Source organism: Mesoplodon mirus, assembly GCF_964341445.2.
Source record: "Mesoplodon mirus genome assembly, chromosome: 19".
Classification (NCBI taxonomy): Eukaryota; Metazoa; Chordata; class Mammalia; order Artiodactyla; family Ziphiidae; genus Mesoplodon; species Mesoplodon mirus.
In genome coordinates, this window is record NC_138995.1 from 40,291,412 (window position 1) to 40,307,648 (window position 16,237).

The following is a 16,237-nucleotide window of genomic DNA, read 5'->3' on the forward strand; positions in this document are numbered from 1 at the left end:
CAGGCAATAGATAAGACAAATCAGAGTCACACGTGAGCTAGTAATCGGAGCTCTGAAGTAAAGCAAAGCAGGAGAGGGAGGTGGACATGCTGGGTGAGGGGCTGGGGATCACGACTGCCAACAGAATCAGGTTGAGCCTCACCGATCTGGTGCAAAGGTCCTGAGGCAGGTGTGTGCCTGGTGCATTGGAGGAATATGGAGCAGGCTGGTGTGGGTGGAGGGGAGTGAAGGAGGGAGAGGGGGTGAGAGGTGAGGGCAGAGGTGGGATGGGGGCAGATGGACACAGTAAGAACTTGGACTTTGATTCAGAGTGAGGCAGGAGCCATGGGAGAGCTCCGAGCAGAGGAGGGACGTGTGCGCGGACTTGCATTCTAACATGATCCCTTTGGTCACCATGTGGGGATGAGATTGTAGGAGAACCAGGGCAGAATCAGGGGGACAGAGGGGATAGAACCTGGTTGATGTTTGTCACAGCGAAAAACCAACATCACTATGAACCCAACTCCAGAACTGATTCAGATTTCCTTAGTTTCCCCCTAATGTCCTTTTTCTGTTCCAGGACTCCACCCAGCACAGCACATTACATTGCATCGTCATGTCTCCTTAGACCTCTCTTGGCTGTGACAGTTTCTCAGACTTTCCTTACTTCTGATGACCTCGACATTTTGGGGCACTTCTGGCCAGGGATTTTGGAGAATGTGCCTCTCTCGGGATTAGTCTGATGTCTTTCTCATGATTAGATAAGGGGTTAGGGGTTTGGGAGGAAGACCACAGAGATAAAGTGCCCTTCCCATCTTATCACATCAAAGGTACATAGTATGCACTTGACTTATCATGGCTGATGTTGACCTTGATCGCCTGGTGGAGACCACAATACTTGTGATTCTACACTCCTGGCAGTAAAAATGGTAAGCATGTGCCTAATGCATATCTATTTACATGCATCCATTCATTTTAATCCTCACAACCCTCTGAGGTGGGCACTACTTTTAATCCCATTTTATAGAGAAAGAAACTATAGGGAAAGGGAGACTGAAGTGACTCGCCTGAGGTCACACATCAGTTAAGTGGCATTTGAACCCAGAAGGTCTGGTTCCAAAGTCCAGGCCTTAACTGTCACCTGTTTTTTATAAACTGTATACGTACATGACTCCACTTTGGTACATTATAAAAAAATACATAAAAATGTACATTAAAAACAGGTGAGGAAGATTTTAAAAAATCAAACATTTTACATAGCATTATATTTATCAATAGTCATTACTAATGATAAAACCTAAAGGCTCTATTTTGAATGATGTTCTTGATAATTAAAGTTTCATTCAGCTTTTTGCCAGTTCTGCTGAAAACATCACTGATTTTACTTTTTTTTTTTCTTTTTTCTTTATTTTTGGCTGTGTTGGGTCTTCGTTGCTGCGCAGGCTTTCTCTAGTTGCGGTGAGCGGGGGCTACTCTTCCTTGCGGTGCGCGGGCTTCTCATTGCAGTGGCTTCTCTTGCTGCGGAGCATGGGCTCTAGGCACACGGGCTTCAGTGGTTGTGGCACGTGGGCTCAGTAGTTGCGGCTCGCAGGCTGTAGAGCGCAGGCTTAGTAGTTGTGGCACACAGTCTTAGTTGCTTCGTGGCATGTGGGATCTTCCCAGACCAGGGCTCAAACCCGAGTCCCCTTCATTGGCAGGCAGATACTTAACCACTGCGCCACCAGGGAAGTCCCTGACTTTACTTTTTAATGTGGCTTAAAAAGAGCTTACAATAGGAACAGCTTACAATAGGAACGGGACCATTGTCTTTATTTTCTGCTTGCGTTAACTGTGTTTTCTTTTTTTGACATAACATTCACATAGCATAAAAATTAACCATTTTGAGGGGGAAGGGATAAATTAGGAGTTTGGGATTAACAGATACACACTACTATATATAAAAGAGATAAAGAACAAGGACCTACTTTGTAGCACAGGGAACTATACTCAATATTTTGTAATAACCTATAAGGGAAAAAGCAACTGAAAAATTATATATATATATATATATGAATTAATTTGCTGTACACCTGAAACTAACACAACATTGTAAATCAACCATACTTCAATTTAAAAAAGTTAACCATTTTAAAGTGCACAGTTCAGTGGCTTTTAGTACGCTAATAATGTTATGCAACCATCACCTCTATCTAGTTTCCTGCCAACCCACCTATCTAGGATAATTTCGTTTGCCCAAAAGGAAACCCTATACCCATTAAGCAGTTTCTCTTTGTTTCTCCTCCCCCCAGCCCCTGGCAACCACTAATTTGCTTTCTGTCTCTATGGATTTACCTTTTCTGGACATTTCTTAGAAATGGCATCATACGATATGTGACCTTTTGTGTCTGTAGATTATGATTTGTAACCTTTTGGTTTCTTTGTTAGTACTTTCTTATGCCTTCTGTCTCTTCTTGTGAAGATAGTTTCATTAAAAGTTGATAACATGATATATAAGTCAAGTTACTCGAGAATGTATTGTCAAGCAACGGGACATCACGGACTCTGCTTTGGGGACCTTGTACCCTTCTGAGGCACCTTGCTGCCTGGACTATCCATCACCTTCTGCCCAGCATCAATCCATGTATTGATTACCCGTCCAGCTGAATATGTTTTATCTCCGAGATTAGGGAATAAATAGAATTTGACATTTTACCAATGGAAAAGAACAGAGAGCCCAGGATGAGAGCCAGGCAAGATATGGACATGTGGTCTGAGGCCAAAGTGGCCAGTGGTCACATTGATGGGGGAGGGAGAGACTTAATAAACCAAGCTGGGGACCAAAAACTAGTCATTCATTTGGAAAGAGATGAAATGGGATCCCTACCTTACACCATATACCCCCAGATGGTTTAAGGATTCAAAGTCAGATGTAAACTGCCAATCTCAGTTTAGACTTTGGGGAAAGGCCAGATTCTGAAACAAGACACACAAAGAGCTGCTGGGTGAGGAAGATTTGAAGGCCTTGCATATCTCAGCTATTTGTCTCTGAGGCTCTGAGCAGCAGCCCTCCCTGCTTTGTCCTGGGTGGGAGGCCAACCCCTCTCCTAATAACATAATTAGTAGCTTTGGGACCATCAGTATACCTTAGTGAGAAATGGCCTTAGCTGGAGCAGCTGCTTGATCATCCAGGAGAGCTGGTGTAAGGGTGCGTGTGCATTTCACATCCTGCCTGGCTGCCCACTTTTAGCTGCTCTGCCCTGCTGTCCGGCTCAAATTCCAGCGGGCCCTTGACTCTGCTCTTTCCCCTACACCTCCTGGTCAATCCGTCTGCAGACCCTATTGCTTTGCCATCAAATCCAGACTCCAACCACTTTTCGCCTCTTCCCCTGCCACCATTGCCACCTCTCTGGGCTCCCTGCTCCCATCCTTGCCTCGTGCAATTCTTTCTCCACTCAGCAGCCGGAGGGATCCTGTGAAAACCCAAGTCAGATCACGTCCCTGGACTCACCCAGAATAAAAGCCCGAGTCCTCACCATGGCCCACCAGGCCCTCTGTGGCTGACCCTGATCGTCTCCTCAACCCCGCTTCACCTCCTTGCTGTTGCTCAAGCAACCCCAGCATGTTTCTGCCACAGGACCTTTGCATCTGCTGTTCCTTCTTCCTGGACCACCCTTCCCTGGGTGTCTGAATCACTCCTTCCCTTACCTCCTGCACATCAACTCAGACTCCCCTTTCTCTATGAGGCCGCCCCAACCACTTTCACTAAAAATGCACCCGCAGCCCTCCCCGCCCCCTCCCCACAGCACCTTTCTCCCGCCTTCTTGCTTTCCTCCTCTCGGCACCATGTCTCTGTTCTCTGTTTGTCATCTGACTCCTGCCCTAGAACGTCACCAGGAAGAGTAGGTATGTCTGTTGTCCTTGCCGCTGTCTCCCCAGCACTGTTTTGTTGAGTGGGGCAGTGGAGAGTCCTGGGAAGGGGAAACCACGTGACCTCAAATCAAATGGACCTCTTTGGCCCGAGTGGGGAGCTGAGTTTAGAAGGGACCCGAGAGGAAGCTGGAGGCTGGTTAGCGACTCCCCTGCAGCCCTCCAGACGGTGAGCACAGACAGGGTTAGACGGACGTTGCTGCTTGTAAGTAAGCCCTGGAGTGAGGGTGGAAGGTCTCGTCTGGCACCTTGTTGAAGTTGTTAAAAGCAGCCTTGCCCCATTGAAAGAGCCCACAGTGAGCACCACAATCTGCTCTGGCTCCCTCCACCAGGGTTCTCTGAGGTTTTGTGTTTTGAAGGAAGGAACCCTCATCTTGCCAGCTTTGATTGTTGCTGTGAGGCACTTCTTCCTACACTCACTGAACAGCTGATTGCAGGTTTCTTTATGGTGCTTGCCAAGCATTATAGCCAGTGGGATAACATTTGACAGTGTGGTACTGGGGAATCTTCCTTTTTGAGGCCGAGTAGATTTTGCATCCACACCAAGGAGGTCTCTGCTATATACTAAGGAACAAGTTTCCCTCCTTTCCTTTCTGAGGGAAAACAATATTCTCTGCTGAGAAGGCAGATTTCTCCTTGCTGCTCCAAAGGTATCAACAGAATGTGTCTGTGGTTAACGGTGGGGAACCTTAGGGCAGAGTGATGTGGTCTGGGTGGAAGCAGGAGACAGCGGGCAGTCAGTTGGACGTTCCAGAACAGGAATTCCTCTCCCAAGCGGCCCCAGGAGGGAATAAGCCAGCCAGAAGGTGAACTCTAACCCAACCATCTATTCTTCAACCAAAGGTGCCCAAAAAGAAAGGGAAGAAAGGGAAAGCCAAAGGTACCCCGATTGTTGATGGTCTTGCTCCGGAGGACATGAGCAAGGAACAGGTGAGCGGGCTGGCCTGAGCCTCGGACCAGCGCTGGGTCAGGGTGTGGGATGGGTTTGCTACTCCGGGCTTCTCGTAGGAGCCTCTTTCAGACCGCTGCCCCCGCTTCCGCGTGCACCTCCCCTCAGCCTGGCTCCTGCTGCCCTGCCCAAACGAGGATACGCCCCTCCCACGCCTGCACGCCCAAGCACAGCACGTGTTGTAAAACAACGCGGTACAGGCACATGGGTGAACTTTTTTATAGGGTAGTAGGAGTTTGGAAGGAAATGTCTTTCTGATATAAAAGCTGTTTTAAGTTTTCTGGGTTTTCTTTCATTCTTGTCTTTTGTAGGCACCAGATGTTTACAGAGCTGTTATCATAGTACATACACCTAGAGCATTCTCATTTGTTTCATTTACCATTAAACACTGTGAATTATTTTTGGCCACTTGTTCATTTTGATGAACTTAAGGGCTAGAGAACATGGTTATATAATTACAATTTCAATTACAAGGCTCCTGAGACCTGTAACGTGTGCAAACTGTGGGAGCAAGTGTGGTCTGGGAGCGTCTGACATGCACTCCTGTGAGCCTTAATGACCCTTACTTACTTTTGGTGGTTTTAAGATAAGGAAATGAAAGGTGACTGAAACAGGCATAAGACCTGAAGCTGGAGAGCTGGGCCGAGGCCCTTGAACAGCAGTGGAGAGGCTTTGTGTCACAGGCAGGGAGCCTGTCGGCAGTGTCCGCAGAGGGTGGTGGGTCAGGTTGCACTTTGGAAAGGTCCCCAGGCTGCCGCGTGAACGGCTTACCCACCGCGCTGCCCCAGCCGTCAGGCTGTTTCTTGGCTCCCCATTTCCTCCTGTCCGGTGGGGACAGAACTGTGATATGGCAGTGGCCAGTCTTGCAGAGCAGAGCCTTGCTGTCCGGTGTTCCAGGCGTGGACACCTGGGAAGCTTCCAGGGCCCAGGCAGGAGTGAGAGACTCAGGGCAGCTGCGGCCAGTTCGCTGCATATTAACCTGTGGGCCCTGGGCTCCAGAGCTGTCTGTTTGCTGAGGTTTGAAGAGAAGCTTGAAATCTAGATATTTATAAGAAATCTAGATATCGAGTGGTGGAACGTCCAGCGTGAGCCAGTCAGAGTTGGGAGAAGTCTGGCTTAGATCCTTTGTCTGATTGACACAGTAGACCCCACTGTAGACCTCCCTCCTGGGGAGCCCAGCCCCGCCCCGGCCTGGTGGCCCTGTTTGTTTTTTGGTTTTTCTTTAACCTATTTGCAGATTTGCATTTGGCTCTGGACCAAACCATCTTGACTGTTTCGGGTCTACTGGTTTTGTATATTTTTTGTTTAACCTATATCTTTAAAGGTGAACTTCTTTTTACATTTTGCATTGTTTTGTGAACATATTTACATCATTCTCATATCTTTGTGTTGTTGGGCCATATAACCCTCTAGCTGATATACTCTAATTTCTCAACCATTCTCCTATTTATTTATTTATTTATTGGCCGCGCTGTGTGGCTAGCGGGATCTTAGTTCCCCGACCGGGGATTGAACCCGGGCCCCAGCAGTGAGAGCACGGAGTCCTCATCACGGGACCGCCAGGGAGTTCCCAACCATCCTCCTACTGAAAAGCATCTTAGATCATTTCCTTTTTAATTCTTTTGCTGTTGTAATAATGGTGTAGCTAATATCTTTAAGCGGAAAGCTCCTGTGTTCTTTTGAGAAATTTCTTTAGTGTAAATCCCCAGGAAGGAATAAAAGCATATCATCATTTTATGACTCTTGGCCAAATACAAGAGATTTCTGCTGTTTGCTGCACGTTCCCTGTCCCCGAGCCTTCCCAGCTCCCTGCTTTAACTTCTCACTTTTAGCTCTGACTTACTCTGAGGTGAGAGCAGCCCCTCCCTCTTCCTTCCTGGCCTTTCTCCGTCCACCCTCCCCTGGCGGCAGGTGGCCCGCCCCGCCCCACACCCGACTGGGCCGCCTCACGGGCCCTGTTCTGCCCACCAGGTGGAGGAACACATTGGCCGCATCCGGGAGGAGCTGGACCGCGAGCGGGCCGAGCGCAACTTCTTCCAGCTGGAGCGGGACAAGATCCACACTTTCTGGGAGATCACGCGGAGGCAGCTGGAGGAGAAGAAGGCTGAGCTGAGGAACAAAGACCGGGAGATGGAGGAGGCTGCGGAGAGGCACCAGGTGGAGATCAAGGTGAGTGGGGCTGGCCTGTCCCCACAGGAGCTGCCATGTGGGCAGAGGAGCCGGACCGGGGGCCAGGGGCGTTGTCTCGCTTTGCTTCTGGGAGTCACAGCCCTTTGTGTCCTTGACGTGGGGAACCTGAGGGTATTTTTTATGTGTGTGCACGTGGGCATGTGTGTGTAGGTAAGCATGTGCGTGCAGGTGAGCCTGTGCAGGTAAGGTGTGTGCACGTGGGCATGTGTGTGCAGGTGGGCATGTGTGTGCAGGTGAGCATGTGCGTGCAGGTGAGCCTGTGCAGGTAAGGTGTGTGCAGGTGGGCATGTGTGTGCAGGTGAGCCTCTGTGTGCAGGTGGGCACGTGTATGTAGGTGGGCAGGTGTGTGAAGGTGAGCCTGTGCAGGTGGGCATGTGTGTGCAGGTGGGCAGGTGTGTACAGGTGAGCCTGTGCAGGTGAGGTATGTGTAGGTGGGCATGTGTGTGCAGGTGAGCATGTGCGTGCAGGTGAGCCTGTTCAGGTGAGGTGTGTGCAGGTGGGCATGTGTGTGCAGGTGAGCATGTGCATGCAGGTGAGCCTGTGCAGGTGAGGTGTGTGCAGGTGGGCATGTGCATGCAGGTGAGTGGGCAGAGCAGGTGAGCGGCGGTACTCCCCCCGCCCACAGGTCTATAAGCAGAAGGTGAGGCACTTGCTGTACGAGCATCAGAACAGCTTGATGGAGATGAAGGCGGAGGGCACCGTGGTCATGAAGCTGGCGCAGGAGGAGCGCCGCGCGCAGGAGAGCGCCCTGTGCAGGAAGACGCGGGCGCTGCAGGTGGAGCTGAAGGAACAGGAGCTGGCCGGTGAGCTGGTGGAGAAGAAGCTGAGGCTGGTAGGTGCCAGCGTGCCATGAGCACCAAGGGATGCACTCCAACTGGGAATTCATATTTCTGTATATTAACTCCTGCATTTTGGCAATATTAAACAACAGCAGCAGCAGCATTATGCAGCCAAACAAGCCCTGTTTGGGGTCCAGGCACAGAATTCTGTCTCAGGCTTGAGCAACAGGTTGGCTTCCCAAGAGGGAAAGCCAGCTCAGGGTCCCTCTCCGCATACTGCTGACCCCTGACCCCAGAGACGTGCGTGCGGCCCCTGAAGTGACCAGCCCTCCAGCCCTTTGGCAGCCACAGCAGTTTGTCCTGTGAGCTGTGCTCTCAAGTGCCTCGCTGACCTTTGAGACTCTTTGGTCCTTTCTGAGGGAGGCAGCGGGGTTCCAGTTGGAGGTTGGAATTCCTTCTTAAGCGCCGGGCCCGGTTCTGATCTCTGGGGACACAGAGGATGGGGCTGACAAAATGCCTGCCCACGCACGGCTGATGGTCTAGAATGGAGAGGCTGCCCCTGAGACAGAAGACAAAATAAACTGTCAAACCTGTGTCGCAGGTCTGCGGGCATTAGTGCTACAGGAAGTTCCTGGGAACGAGGGTGGTTGCATTTTTCTACGCATTCTGGGAATTCATTGAGAAGGTGATACCTGGGCAAGGGCCGGGGGAAGGCAGGGCTGGGGGAGACCAGGCCTTGAGAAGGGCTGGGGATGGACCAGTGCCACGGCCCCCAGGAGTGAGAAATGAGGGGTCTGGGGGACAGGACTGAGTCGGGGACCTCTGGAGGGTGTGGGCAAAGGGAGGATGTGTCCAACTTTGGTTTTCAAAGGTTGTTCCTGGCTGTGGGTTGAAAGACTTTGTCAGTGCACTTGCCTCTGTGTATGTCTGGAGGCAGCCCAGCCTCAACTGAATCTAGAAATAAATCAGTAACACTGCAGACTTTGCCGTGAAGCTTGAGGGTGCTGAAGTCTTGGACGCTTGAGGGCGGTCTGGCCTTTCTGACAGAAGCACAGAGTGGGCTGCCTTCCAACAAGTACAGCGGTGCGGGCTCTCTGCTTACGCGAGGCCTTGGGCGTGGAGTAGGTACACGGTCAGAGTGCTGCTCTGAGTGAAAACACTGCTCTGGAGTCTAATTTAAACTTTTTATTCAGAATTTATAACTGTCTATTACAATAATTTGTAACAGTATTCTAAGCCAAAGCAGGTTAGCCGACAGCAGGGAGCCGGCAGCTCTGTGTGGGTCTGGCCCCTGCTGTCCAGCCTCTGGGTAGGGCGGGAAGGGCTGGGCACGGCCAGGGGCCGGGATGTCTGTCAGCATTCTCTGCAGCTCCGAGGTGACCTGCGCTGAGGGACGTCCATTATCAAATGTGGAATTTACCAAACCTTGTTATTCCGGGTTGGGTCCATGAGCTCGGAGGTGAGGGGCCCAGCAGAAGCAGCACAGGTTTACTGAGCCGGGCTTTCCTTCAGTGAGGTGAGGGGCCGGGCTGAGGGGCCGGCATCTGTTCCGTCCCCTCTGACCTCCAGTGACTGACCACTTCCCCCTCTGCAGAAACACGCCGAGGAGATCACCAAGATACGCAAGGACTTTGAGCGGCAGGTGCGAGGTCAGCATCTCCCACGCTCCGTGTAAGACGGCCCCAGAGCCCCTCCCGTCAGGAAGGGACTGTCCAACAGCTCTTGCTAACCGGGCACATAAACCAGTTAAAACAGCTCAGACGTGCAAAGCGAGGCTGGTGGACTATTCAGGATCCCAGAACACCCTATTCCATGAGAGGTGGGAGGCTGTGAGGACGGCCCACACCCTCAGGCACGAAGCGGCACCTAGAAGCAGGCAGTAGTCATCCAGCCTCGTGGGCAGCGCCCAGGTCTCCCGGCCTGCGGAGGCTCCAACCTCAGAAGTCTGTTTGGTTTACTACTAGAGCCCGTAGTCTGGCTGGCTGGCCGTGGTTAGAGCCCACTGGGACTGGGTGACGTTCGGCTGTTGGGATCCCTGAGGCAGGGATCGATTAGCAATGCCTGCGACGGGCAAGGAGGGCAGGCTGGTGTGTGTGCTGGTGCCGCAGAGCAGGGGAAAGTCCCCACCCCGTCCTGCCGTCTGCAGAGCTTGTTGGTGAGGCCTTCGTCCTGGTGGGTGTTCTCGGCCCTGGGCTGCCATCCCTTCTCGTAGCCACAGGACCAGCATTCTGCTCAGCTGCTCTGTGTGCTGCTGCCTTTCAGAAATCGAGGCCAAGTACGATAAGAAGGTCAGGATGCTCAGGGAAGAGCTTGACCTGCGCAGGAAGACAGAGATCCATGAGGTGGAGGAGAGGAAGAACAGCCAGATCAGCGTGCTTGTGCAGCGCCACAAGGAGGCCTTCACGGACATCAGGAACTATTACAACGGAATCACCCGCAACAACCTGGCTCTCATCAACTCCCTCAAGGTGCGGCCGGGGTGCCCAGCCCCCTTGGGCCGACCCCCCTGCTTGTAGAAACATTTGACCCTGCCCTTCACCTGCCCTTGATCGAAGCTCACAAGTTGTGTTGCCCGCTACAGCCGTGGCTGCGGTCCGGCTGTTGCCCTGACCCTCACGTGGCAGGGAAGTGATACACCTGTGTGCACTGGGATATGTCGAAGGTCAGGTGGAACCACAGGGGCGTCATCGTCACCCAAGTGCTGGCAGCCGTGGAGGATGTCCTCTGGGGGTCATGAGCAAAGTGTAATCTCTCAATTTGCACAGAGGCTGAAGTACTAGAAAATTCAGAATAAGTTAAAACTGTGAAAAAATACTGTGTGTTTACACATAAAACAGATGTAGGTCCTCACCATGCCGGCAGGACCATTGTCTGCGGGCAGGGGGGATCGCGGCCCTCGTCCTGCAGGCCGCAGCCCCTGATCCTGCCTGCCGATCCCCCGCCCCTCGTGCCCACAGGAGCAGGTGGAGGACGCACGGAAGAAGGAGAAGCACCTGGAGAAGGAGATGATGGAGGTGTGCGCGCAGAACAGGTGCCTGGCAGACCCCCTGCAGAAGGCTCGGGACGAGATAAGCAAGATGCAGAAGCAGCTCGGGGGCTACGAGAGGGACAAGCAGATCCTGCTGGTGGGTTTCTGCCCTATTCCTGGCCCTCCCTGGCACCTCCTCCTGGGCGTGGAAGGGCAGGGAGGCATCTCCTGAGGACCAGAGAGGAGCCTGGCCCTCGGGGCAGGAAGGGCAGGGGCGCTGAGCCCCTCCTTCCTGGGCCTGGTGGCCCTGGGGCACGTGAGGCTGGCACCTGTTCTGGGAGATGGGTGGCTCAGCCCCTCAGGTCTGGGAGCTGCATCGTGTGGGTGCCTGAGTCGGGAGGGCTTTCTCCCCCACCCCCATTTTCTCTCCAGCGCACGAAAGCCCGTCTGAAAGTCGCCGAGGAGGAGCTGAAGAGCCTGCAGTGGGAGCACGAGGTTCTGGAGCAGCGCTTCACGCAGGCGAGCTCCTGGGACGCCTGGGTTCTGGGCTGCGCACCCAGCTCCGGCCGCTGGAGGTCCCATGGCCCTCCTCGTGCCGCGCGGCTCTCGGTTGGGCGGCCGGCCCAGGTCTCAGAGGGTGGTCCCTGGTGGGGAGTGGGTGGTGCCCACGGCTGTCCCCTGGGGCTCTCCTCTGAAGCGTGGAGGTGGCCTGGCCCCTTGAAGGAAGGGCTTTTTTCATCTGTGTGTGTTTCTAAGTCCCAAACCTTCATGTGTGCGTTGCAAGGAAGCCTGTGGGTGCAAACATGAGGGCCTTGGGGCCGTGCGCTGGTCCTCACAAGTGGTCAGAGCTTCCTGACTCTCCTCCCAGACTCTTGTGTGTCCCGGCATAGGGACACTGCTTCCCAGAAGTGAGGGTGTCTGGAGTGCCCGTGTTCTCATCTCAGCCTGTGTGCCGTCTCTCCGATCGGGTCACACTTGAAATCTCTGTTTCAGTCCTTTGCTGTTACAAGCATCCTTTTAAGTTGTCTTTGTGCAACTGTGTATCCCTTTCAGGGAAGTCGATTCCTAGCAGGGGAAATGCTGGGTGAGAAGGTTCACGTTCAGGGTGCAGATAGTCTGCCAGGAGGGATGTTCAGAGTTGTGACCCCACCCACAGTGCCCAAGGGGCCGCTTCCGCCGGCACCAGGTCTTCACTGATGTGATTGGGTGGCAGGTGTCTCACTGCACGTGCTTTTCTGCAGAGTTGGCCCTCCCTGCCTGCAGGTCCCGGGGTCTGGCCCCGGGCCTGGCCGAGGGCAGAGCCGCCCCTCTGTGTGAGCCGTTAGCACAGCTACCGCCGCAGACTGTGACAGTGGAAAGGACATCCCGTAAGCGGTCAGAGCTAGTCACCGTCAAGAAGCCTCCGAGGGACCCGGAGGCTGAGGGCAGCTGAGGGGAGGGTCCGTAGGCAACCAGGGAGACGCGGCTCCCCGCTGCAAGGTGGCGTGAGTGGGGAGGGGACTCTACCACCTTCTCTTCCGTCTGCATGTCATCTGCGGCAGGGGAGGCAGGCAGCGCCCCTAAGAAACCAGACTCGTCACGTTTTAAAAAGCAGAGGGATGGGGACTGGATTGAAGCACATCTTGAGAATACGATCCTGTAGTTAGAAAGACACGGTGCTACAGGGATTCAGCACAGCCCTCTCCTCTTCCTAGCAGTGATGTGTGTTTCTACGGCAGTGCAGAACATTCTGGAAGGAGTCCCAGCAAATACTCAGATGGTGGCCTCTGGGAAGTGGGGTTGAGGAGTGTTTACTTTTTCCTTTTTACACCCCGACTCAGTCTTGATTGTTTAATGGTGCACAGTTAAAAGTTAAAGGAGATGAAAAGGACACTGTCCTTGGTGGACAGGCGGGTGGCTCCAGTGCTCGCTCTAGACCTGTGTTCCAGGGTCTGGGGCTGGCAGAGGGGGTGGACCTCCAAGGGGCCCCCACCCCAACACTGCTGAGTCTGAGGCCCTGGACCTCATGGGGATGATCATGTCCTGAGCCTGCTGCCCAGACCCAGGGCAGGGCTGGCCCCAGCCCCTCTGGGGGTCTGTGCAGCTCGTACTAGGGTCCCTGTGGCTTCCTGAGACACCTTCCCAGAGATGTTTCCTCCTGCCGCCCATGGTGTGGACAGCCGCACATCTCTAGTTCGGTCACAGAGTGGGGCTCAGGCAGTGTAGATGATGCAGACCCACCTGCCCGTGGCCGGGCGCTGGTGAAGGCGCTGTGCCGTGGCCCCGGGGCAGAGCCGGGAGGGGCTTCTTGCCAGTGAGAAGACTGGGCCCATCCCGCAGGTGCAGCAGGAGCGGGACGGGCTGTACCAGAAGTTCACCGCAGCCATCCTGGAGGTGCAGCAGAAGGTGGGCCTCAAGAACCTCGTCTTGGAGCGCAAGGTACAGGCACTGGCCACCGCGGTAGAGAAGAAGGAGGTGCAGTTCAACGAGGTGCTGGCGGCCTCCAACCTGGACCCTGCGGCCCTGACCCTCGTGTCCCGCAAGGTGGAGGTTGGTCCTGGGGGTTCCCGGGGAGGGGCTTCTGGCGGCCTGGGCTCGGGTTGGGGCTCCTGTCTTGTGCTCCAGCCTCCGTCCCTCAGTGGAGAGTCTCAGTTCACCTCGGGGAGGGGCTGTTGTGGTTTCCTGGCCCGAGCGCCCAGGCCTCTGTGTGCCGTCGGGCTCCCCAGGTTCCCGGGCTCTGCCCTGGTGTCTCTGAGGTCTTCCCCAGCCCCTCCTTAGCCTCCTGGCACCTTCGAGCCCGAGTCCACTGCCCACTCCACCTTAGCCTCTCAGCCAAGGCCACAGCCGCCGTCCGCCTGGGACACTGAGATGTGCTGGTTGAGGCCGTGGCAGGGGGAATGCAGGGCCGTGGGTGGCCTTTGTGATGGCTGCTGGGAAGGCTTCCCAGAGGGAGTCACATCTGAGCAGAGGCTGGAGCATCTGTTCAATCGTGGGTCTGCAGTTGTGTGTGGCTTTCCTCTGGGCTGGGACTGTCCCAGGCATGGGGCACAGCAGTAAAAAGACAGACGAGGCCTCGGTGCCTACAAGCCAGCAGGGAGAGCTGAGGACTCAGGACAGCAGTTGCCACTGCCACTGGCTCAGCAGGCAGAAGCCCTGATGCCCCTGGCGGTGACCTTACCTGGAACTGGCCTTGTCCCTCTGCTCCCTGACCTGGGTGGGACGTGCCACAGAAGAAAACGGGTGAGGACAGACAAGGGGACTTTGGTGCTGCTAGGGAAGCGTGGCCTGGCTCTGGGATCCTAGGCAGTTGGGTGACCTGTAGCCGCCAGGCCTGAGGTGGCCCCAGGTATGGTTTCCTTGGGGGTCTAGGAGATGGACACAGACCACAGCTGGCCTCCATGACTCCACGGAAGGTCCTTCCATGCTGGAGGGCCCTGTCTGTCCCTGCTCTTCATTCACACAGAAGCAGATCTTCTGGGTTCCAGGCCTCAGATGGCAACAGGAGGGCAGGAGAGGGTGGGCAGGGCTGACAGAGGATGACTCGTCACCAGTGGAGGAGGGGGCTGGGGTCCAAGGTGATGTCGTGCCCACGGTTCTGGCTGAGACCAGGTGTTTGCTCAGAGGGAAGCGATGGCCCTGGCTCAGTGGGTGGCACTGCCTGGAGGACCCAAGTTACCCAGGCTCGGCTCTCAGGGCTGAGGTAGTGCAGCCTCATGGTGGGGCCTTGTCTGGGCCGGCATCACCATGGTCCTGAGTCTGGGGGCTCGTCTCTGTTCTTGTCCCTTTTGTGTGTGAATCACAGAGGGGAGGAGGGCTTTCCTGCTCTCCTCTTGGGAAGGACAGCCGGTCTTGCAGCTGGGCCAGCAACCCAGTGCTGCCAGCGACCAGGGTGAGGGGATAAAAACTCGGCCCGTCCATGGCAGTCACCATGGCTGCGCCTAGGGGCCAGGGCAGGGCAGGTGGGGGATCGAGGGGGTTTTCCCTGGGATGGCGTTGGCAGCCGGGGTGGCCCTTCTCACCATCTGGGCAGTTTCCTTATGGAGATGCAGATCTGTCTCCCTTGGAGACCTTTCCACACCAGCCGCTCCCCGTGTGGACGTCCTGACACCTTCCTTTCCTCAGGACTTTCTGGAATCGAAGAACAGCACCATCAAGGACCTGCAATACGAGCTGGCCCGGGTCTGCAAGGTGCGAGGAGACCCCCACCTCTCCCCCATGTTCTTCCAGGTGCCCGGGGCTCCACACCCCTCCCTCAGGCCCCTTCCTCACCCAGGACCCCACCTGATCTTTACCTTTGGGTGCTGACACAGTCTGAGGCCGTCTGAGCCTGCCCAGGGTCACTTGACCTGCAGGTGGCCTGGAGTACATCCGCATGGCTCCGACGCTGTCCTGGCGTCCCTGATGGGGCCTGGCCAGTGAATGTGTGGTGTCCTGTCCAGCAGGCTGTCCCTGTGTCCCTGTCCAGCCCTTGCTCTGGCGCCACGGCGCTAGCCTGGCCTCTGGGGCGGTTTGGGGCGGGCGGGGGGTCTCTGCACCCTCAGAGTAACCTCCACGTCTTCCAAGCACGTCTTCCAAGGCCTTTATGAGTCTGGCAGAAGCCACACACAGAGGCCTCCTGCAGCTGGGGAGTGCAGTGCCCTGACCCTGGTGCCGCCTGTGCCCTGCACCCAGCGTCCCCAGCTCCGTGGCTGAGCCCGCGGCTCTGTTAGTGCTTGGCCTGTGGGGACACAGACACAGTGCTGCCTGCAGATGTGCTTCCCGAGAGCGAGCACCCCGCGAGCATGACTCAGATGTGAGCCCTGGGCTGTGGAGCCCCAGGATGAAGGCAGTGCCCATCACGGGCACTGGGCTCCGTGGTGACCAAATGCCCTGGGCCTTCCCTGCCCATAGGGCCCTCCCCAGGTGCTCTGGGAACCCCTGACACTTATATGCATTCTTGGGGGAATTTCCATAACCCACATCTGATTGTGGGGAGGGCTGAACCCCAGAGATGGGTGAGGGCCAGGGCCCAGCCCCTGAGTTGTCCTGGAGCCCGGCCCTGGCTCACCCTTTACTCTCAGCTCCCAGCACCTTGTCTTGGCGATGCTGAGGGCAAGGAGCCCCTTTGAGCTTTTGCTCTGCGTCAGGCCAGGCTCTAAGCATTTAACACGCGTCAGCTCTTCAAACGCTTACAACCGTCTGGTGAAATGTGCCCTTTTAAAAACATCTGCTTTTAAAGGATGGGGGAGCGGAAACCCTGTCTGCGTTGGCCCTGCCAGCGCTGTTGCCCAGATCTCGGCATTTCTGGGATGGGGGAAGGGAATAGATGCCAGTAGACAAGGCAGGGAGGGTCATCCCTGAGAAGGCAGGGATGCTGAGCCTGAGTGAGAAATGCTTGCAGGGAACCAGGAACTCAAACCACAGTCCTGCTCTGAGTGCACGCCCTCTTCAGTCTCCCCAGCCATGAAACGGGGACGGTGGGGGCATCTTCCATTGTGGGTTACCCGA

At 55.2% G+C, this 16,237-nt stretch overlaps 1 protein-coding gene across 1 annotated transcript in view; it reads left to right on the forward strand.

Moving 5' to 3' along the window:
- Positions 1-16,237, forward strand: part of LOC309794320 (dynein regulatory complex subunit 4-like) — an 86,153-nt gene that overhangs the window by 34,426 nt on the left and 35,490 nt on the right. The window contains exons 3-11 of the mRNA XM_082605642.1: positions 4,729-4,815; positions 6,806-7,003; positions 7,650-7,856; positions 9,398-9,452; positions 10,066-10,271; positions 10,761-10,928; positions 11,204-11,380; positions 13,091-13,300; positions 14,873-14,938. Of these exons, the coding sequence (XP_082461768.1) occupies positions 4,729-4,815; positions 6,806-7,003; positions 7,650-7,856; positions 9,398-9,452; positions 10,066-10,271; positions 10,761-10,928; positions 11,204-11,380; positions 13,091-13,300; positions 14,873-14,938 (1,374 nt within the window). The remainder of the gene's footprint in view (positions 1-4,728; positions 4,816-6,805; positions 7,004-7,649; positions 7,857-9,397; positions 9,453-10,065; positions 10,272-10,760; positions 10,929-11,203; positions 11,381-13,090; positions 13,301-14,872; positions 14,939-16,237) is intronic.